The sequence below is a fragment of the Mastomys coucha genome, unplaced genomic scaffold (genome assembly GCF_008632895.1).
Source record: "Mastomys coucha isolate ucsf_1 unplaced genomic scaffold, UCSF_Mcou_1 pScaffold9, whole genome shotgun sequence".
NCBI classification, from domain to species: domain Eukaryota; kingdom Metazoa; phylum Chordata; class Mammalia; order Rodentia; family Muridae; genus Mastomys; species Mastomys coucha.
In genome coordinates this window covers 103,634,987-103,642,228 of record NW_022196915.1, presented here as the reverse complement: position 1 = coordinate 103,642,228, position 7,242 = coordinate 103,634,987, and the positions used below count along the sequence as shown (strand labels likewise).

Here is a 7,242-nt window from a genome sequence, read left to right as displayed (position 1 = left end):
CCCACCCCGCTCCCATACCCTGTGCCTGGATTTGGAAACAGTCATTTTGTTCCCTAGCAAAGGTCATGTGACACATGCTGTGGGTTTCTTAGGAACCTCACAATGCCAAATTACATCTTGAGAACTGTTATTTCTTACACTGACCCTGACATGTGTTAACAGCTGGATTTAAACAGAATAACATCAGCACAGCATGTATATTACAATAGATGGTTAGCAGGTGCGAATACCTCCTAGCTGTGGTTCCATAAGTGTCTTAGGTTTTCTATTGCTGCAATGAAACACCATGACCAAGAAGCAAGTTGGGGAGGAAAGGGTTTATTTGGTGTGTACTTCTGCATTGCTGTTCCTTACCAAAGAAAGCCAGGACAGGAACTCAAGCAAGACAGGAACCTGGAGGCAGGAGCTGATGCAGAGGCCATGGAGGGGTGCGGTTTACTGGCTTGTTCCCCTTGGTTTGCTCAGCTTGTTTTATTATAGAACCCAGAACTACCAGCCAGGGATGGCACCACCCACTATGGGCCCTCCCCCCTTGATCACTAATCAGGAAAATGCCTTACAGCTGAATCTCATAGAGGCATTTCCTCAACGGAGGCTCCTTTCTCTGTAATAACTCCAGCTTGTGTCAAGTTGACACACAAAACCAGCCAGTACAACGAGCAACCCCCATTAACCTCAGTAGGTCATCCACAAAATAGAACTGAAATTAGCAAGAGAAGTCATTGAAAAGAAGGAATCTAGGAGTGTAGTGGCCCGAGTGAGACGCTCACTTATGGCTTGGGTATTTGAATATTCGGTCCCGGGCTGGTTGTGCTGTTTGGGGAGGTATAGGAGGCATGGCCTTGTTGTAGGAGATGTGGCCTTGCGGTGGGTGTGGCCTCACAGGAGGTGTGGCCTTGTTGTAGGAGGTGTGGCCTTGCGGTGGGTGTGGCCTCACAGGAGGTGTGGCCTTGTTGTAGGAGGCATATTACTGGAGGTGAGGCTTGACACTCATGCTATTTCCAGTTGGCTCTCTTGTGAGCCCTCGGCTTCCTGCTCCAATGGCCTTAGGATTTCTATTGCTATGGTGAGAGGAGCTAACATAGTCAAAATAGATTATGCACATGTAGGCGGTTGTCAAGAATAAATTAAAATACGTTACAAGGAAGAAAGAATTGGAGAACTCGAAACCATGGCATGTGCTGGCAAGTACTGAACAAGGACAAGGGGCAAGAACATAGATTGGAGATAGATGTGTGACCATCTTTCTCTCTGGTCAGCCACCATGCTCCCAGCAGGAACCCTTCCGTTTCTCACAAGCCACTGACACTCATCAGTTCCACGTCCGGAAGTCTTTGTCTAGGTTCCCACTGCTATTTACATTCATGTCTGAATAGGACACCCTGACAATCCTCACATAGGACAAGTCCTGTCAGATATGCAAAGCTTCCCGTATTCTTGAAGCTTCTAACTCTTTCCAGCTGAAGTCCAATCCCACCTTAGAGTTTAAAGGTCCATAGCAGTTCCACTTCGTCTGCAGCCAGTTTTCATCCCATGGGTGTGCTCTGGCCGGCTCCCTGGTGCATGTGGCTCTTTTCTGCTTTAGGCCTTCCTTGGCTTCAGGTTCCAGCTGCATGCTACCCACACACTAACTCACCACCATTCCTGACACCAACAGCGCTCCCTGTCTCCAGTCCAGGGAGCCCAAGCCTTCAGCATTCTTCCCCAAGCCATGCAGTTAATAAGTTGTGGATCTGGGCAGGCTCTCTAGCCTGAGATGCCCTCTCTCTTGCCCGCCCTTGGCAGACTTCTGCCATCTTGCCAGACAATTTCAGCATCAGCTTTTCTGGGAATTCTGTGCCCCTTGTCCTTAATCACCATATAGCTCTAAGCATGATAGGCTGATGTTTGCTGAATATCTGCCTCACTGTCAGCTACCCATCCTCAGGCAGGCCCATGCCCTGTTCCCCACCAAAACTCAAGAGTATCTATTCTCTGACAGGGATCTAGGGATTGCTTTGATGACAGGACACATTAATGGGTCAACAAATTAGAGCCCACAAGATCCCTTTGCCTCTGAAGAATGGCAACATAGCCACTTTCCAATTGTCAACCTTTGGTAATCAAATTAGCCGATAATACAAACATGAAAACAAAAATCTGACAAAGGTTTAATTGTAGACCAGCTGGCTAATTACCGCAAGTTCAATTAAGAATGATTCAGTTTTCACTAGTGAGCATTATCTCAAAATACACAAGTGTAAGACGTTTGAGAATGAATGAATGCAGCGCTTTCTTGGGAAATGTCCTTTGAGGACACTGGGGATGTCTCAGCTGTAGCATGCTTGTTGTCCAAGTGCAAGGACCCAAGCTTGGTCCTCAGTGCCCGAGTATGGAACGTGTAGCATGCACTGTCGGCCCACCCCTGGGGAGCAGAGGCAGGAGGATCCTTGGGACTTGCCGTTGACCTCTAGCACTCACACACATCTGCTTCCACGTGCATCTACCCACACGTGTGCTCTCACACACACATGACCGTTCAAACACATACTGGCACATACATAAAAGTATGTTTTAGTGTTCCCTCTTGGGTATCCTTTGTGAGAAGACTTTGTGTATGGCGGGTTAGGTGACAGGATTGTGAACACTTAGTAGAGATGACTGGGCAAAGCACGGGGATCAAGGAATCCTGGGAAAGTTGAACATGAGCTTTCTTTACACAAAACATTCAACAGTGAAACACCGCTGATGCTAGATATGTGTTAAGGCTCACGGAGTGGGGGTGGGGGTAGGGTGGGACAGCAAAGCCCTGCCCAGCTGTTACTTAAGCCAAAAAAGCCCCAGGGGCTGGTGTTAGTTGTATTCTCATTAACTATACTTCTCCTCTTCCGTGTTCTCTATACTGTAGTTACTGAAAGCCACTGCTGACCAGGTGACAGACACTCTTTGCCGGAGCTAGCTAACTCTCAGACACAATGCACAGCCTCTGCAAGCATGGCTTTCAGATGTGACCCAGACAATCAAAATCTCTTTCCAACCCTCATACCCCAAGCTTCTAGTTGCCAGGAAATAGACAGCCCAACAATCTGACCTGAGAGCTTGCTAAAAAATCGTTTAAACTGGTCAGTACAAAAATCTGTCCAAGCCTGTGACTCTGTCCAGCACGGTTCTTTCCTGAAGAGGCACAGGTCCCTGCTTCTCTCTCTGCCTGCTCATCGACCTCATATTCTCCAAAGGGCTTTGCAGGGATGCCTGCCTCCTGCTTTCTTAGTGTTTGTGAATATGAAAATTCTTTTCATTGCACATTAGAGGCATCTGTGTGTCATGTGTCTTACCACATCAGATTAAAACAATCCTGGGACATTTAACTTTATACAGCTATGTCATATCATAGGAATCCTTGCCTCAGTCTTCCCCAGAAAGATGTGCTGCAGGAACTGGAGGCATGCAACCATGTGCTTAGGTCCCAAAAGCAGCCAGTAAGATCTTGACTGGAAACACCTTCTTACAGTTGACATGTGGGGTTTCAGAGACTAAAGAGATATTCATAACGGTAATTTCCACAATTTATAGAGAACCCACTTTATGTCAGGCAGGATAAAAATACACTTTGCCTGTGTTTTGCCAAGTAATTGCCTTATGACAAGAATACTTAAGGCTGAGAAGAAGGTCCAGTGAGTAAAAGTGCTGTGTAAGTGTGAAACCTGAGTTGATTCCCCAGAACCTATGTAGAAGCCAGACACATTGTGCTTGTGTCTAGAATCCCAACACTCCTATGGGGCATTGGGAAACAAAGACAGGGGGCTCCCCAGAAGTCCAGGAGCAAGCTTGCCTGGCGTATTCAGGAGAAAAAACACAAGAGCTTTTCACAAGGTCGGAGGTAAAGCTTGACACCTGAAGCTATCCTTTGACCACTGCATGCATGCCTGCACTCACGCACAAGGATGTACACACACATGAAAATTGCTCAGGGAGAGTAAGACGTTTGCCAAATGTGATGTCTTCTGGGATTCTAGATACAAGCTCTTAATGGTTTTGTTTTTTTTTTTTTTTTTCTAAAACTTTTAATGTGTAAGAGGCTCCTAGAGATCTTTAGGTGGAGACCTGAGATTGTGTGTTTCTAGAAAGTTCTCACGGGACACAGGTGTTGTTTATCTGTGGCTCACAATCAGTAAAACACTGTGCTGGAAATCCTATCATAAACACACATGAAAACCAACAGGTTCTTCGGCTTCCTTAGCACTTCCATGGGAGCCTAGCCTCTGCCACCTGCCTCTGTCTCCCAAGTGCTGGGATTAAAGGCGTGTGCCACCACTGCCTGACTGAGAGATTCCTGGTACACAGATTAAATGTTGGAAATTTCACTCAGTATACATGCATATATTTTTCCTGCTTCTCCTTTGTGTGGTGTAATAGAAACATTCCTTCCCCTCCACGTCCTCCCATATCCCCACTTCCTCCCATAACCCCACTTCCTCCCATATCCCCACTTCCTCCCATATCCCCACTTCCTCCCATATCCCCACTTCCTCCCATATCCCCACTTCCTCCCATATCCCCACTTCCTCCCATATCCCCACTTCCTCCCATATCCCCACTTCCTCCCATATCCCCACTTCCTCCCATATCCCCACTTCCTCCCATATCCCCACTTCCTCCCATAACCCCACTTCCAACTGTGTATGTTACAGGTTCTCTCTCTGTCTCCGTCTATCTTTGTCTCTCACTCTCTGTGTGTCTGTCTTTCTGTGTCTCTATCTTTCCCTCTCTCTCTCAGTCTCTCTCTGTCTCTCTTTGTCTCTCACTCTCTGTGTGTCTGTCTTTCTGTGTCTCTATCTTTCCCTCTCTCTCTCAGTCTCTCTCTGTCTCTCTTTGTCTCTGTCTCTGTCTCTCTCCCCCACTCTCTCTCTCTAAATCTAATACCTACTGAGTCCCTTTGGTGCTACCTGAACATTTGTGGGTGTGAACATTTACTGGAACATGTGCAGCCTCTCGGGGCCTTCGTGCTACCTGAACGTTCGTGGGTGTGACCATCTACTGGAACATGTGCAGCCTCTCCGGCCTTCATCCCTGAAGAAAACTGATCGTCCCTTTCCCAGCAGCCATAAATACTGATAACTCCTCAGACAGTGGTTGGACCTCCCGAGTCCTCCCCATGCTCAGACACTGCTAGGGCCTCCCAAGTCCTCCCCATCCTCAGACAGTGGGACCTCCGGAATCACGTAGTGTATTTACAGAAGTGTATACTCTTCAGCAACAGAGGGCAGATGGAGATTATTAAGTTATAAAGCAAATGACAATTGTTTCTCTGGATGTCTCTAAAGTATGAAAATGTCTTTAAAGCCAACAAAACTGTCTTCATTAAGATTCAGAGTTTAGAAGAGGAAAGATTACTCACAAATGAAGAACAAACAGAGAAAGCCAAAAGGACCATTCCTGGCACTTCCTTTCAATTGACTAACATTTAAGACACTGTTATTTTATTACCAAACATGGTTATAAAAAAGAAAATATGGAGACTGCTATGACATTGAAATTAGTTCCTTCAGAGGTTTCCTTCAAGAGGGAAATTCTAAATCAGTGAAAGACCTTCCAACACAGGATAGAACACCCAGGAAAATTTCTCTGTGACTCATTGAGTATTAAAATCAGGTCTTAAGCCAATGCAGTTGTTCCTACATTTTGCACTGGAGTCTATTCCTGGCATCAGCCAGGTCTAAAGACCCCAAGGTTATTCTTAATTTTATTTATCTAAATCAACAATTTAATTCTTTTAGCCAATAGAGACCCCATCCATCATAGCCAAACTGTGGCGCTTTTAACACACTCGGAGTGAGAGCAGCCAACTGCCTGCCACCTGCTCGTTGACTCAGCACAGGAAGGGAAGGGAACATTTCGCTCTATCCTCAAACACAGCTCTCATATTTACCTTCTACCTTGAAGATGGTGAAATGCGGCCGGCAGTGGAAGGAGCCCAGGGCGTTACCTGCACAATTCATCCACAGACCCTGATAAACCCACGTGGCGGTTATCACCGACGATGCCCGGGTGGTCACTTTCCATTCGTTGGATGTGGTGGCAGCAACGAGAGCACCAAACCCTCCAACACCACACACCAGAGCTGAGATCTGTGCCCTGGACATGTCGTTCAGCCTTGCCTGCTGCCACAGTCCACACAGAATGCTTTGGTGGTCTAGGCATGCAGCCACCAGACAGAACGTCCACAGATGTTACAGCCAGCCCATGAGGGCGGTTGACAATTCTTCATACCTTCATGGCTTCAAGTGCGGGAATTTAGGATAAAGTATATCGAACTAAGGGCATCTTAGAGATAGCCTAGAATAATCTTTCTAGTTCCCTACTGAGATATCAAAATTTTACAGAGGAATTTTGAAGGTGTTGGTACTGCAGATATTTTTTTTTTCTTAGCACCATAGTTAATGCTTAATTTTCTGTTAGCTTGAAGGTTAGTGAACCATGCAATGATCAGATATTACAAAGTACAGATTATACAGTAACATTTAAAGGCTCCTTATTTGACCAATTTCTTTACATTTACATGCTGCTGAGGCTTTACCTAAATGTCATGTTATACAGTCTCCTGTAAACTCTTTAATCAGTATCTCGTGTGTGGATTTATCTGTGGCCACGAGTGTAGCTACCAATCATCCGACAACTGGATATAGTGTCTCAGTAAATGCTTATGCCACAATTCGCTCACTTTCTTTGAGATGAATATTGTTCCTCTCCTCAGTAACAAGTAGCCATGCTCAAACATGACTGTGAGTTTTCTCTTGTGGCCCTGAGAGAGGATCCCCAGGATGTAGTCAGAAGGTGGCTTGTGGGTGTGCTGGAAACACAGCTTCATCCAATGATGACTCCTAAATGACCCTCCTGGGTAAATCTAGCACACATCAGCCATCATAATGAGTGATTCTCATTGTTCTGATTCCGAATACTTGGCGTCGTGGAACTAACAGAATTTTAAAATTCTAGCCAACTTGATGACAATTTCAAAGATTATGTTATGACCAGTAACTCATATTTGTCATTACAAATGAGGTGGGGGTATCTGTTTTGTGCAATTGTTGATTTAACCATGGTTTTTTATCTGTCATGAAGGATGACGTTTTTGCTTGTTAATCTGGTACATTGCTTAAGTTGTTCAATTTATTTTTAATTTTATAAATTTAGGACAATAATCTTTTAATGTTATGCTGTAAATTTCTTTGTGGTTTGTGAGTTTTCTTTAGGGAGCCATTT

At 45.4% G+C, this 7,242-nt stretch overlaps 1 protein-coding gene across 4 annotated transcripts in view; it reads right to left on the bottom strand.

Moving 5' to 3' along the window:
- Positions 1–6,400, bottom strand: part of Cldn10 (claudin 10) — a 96,588-nt gene extending 90,188 nt beyond the window's left edge. For 2 of the 4 annotated variants that reach the window (XM_031360931.1, XM_031360933.1), the window contains exon 1: positions 5,909–6,400. In XM_031360931.1, the coding sequence (XP_031216791.1) occupies positions 5,909–6,122 (214 nt within the window). In that variant the 5' untranslated portion in view covers positions 6,123–6,400. The remainder of the gene's footprint in view (positions 1–5,908) is intronic. The other 2 variants (XM_031360932.1, XM_031360934.1) reach the window with 1 other exon arrangement.
- Between the last annotated feature and the right edge of the window lie 842 nt (positions 6,401–7,242).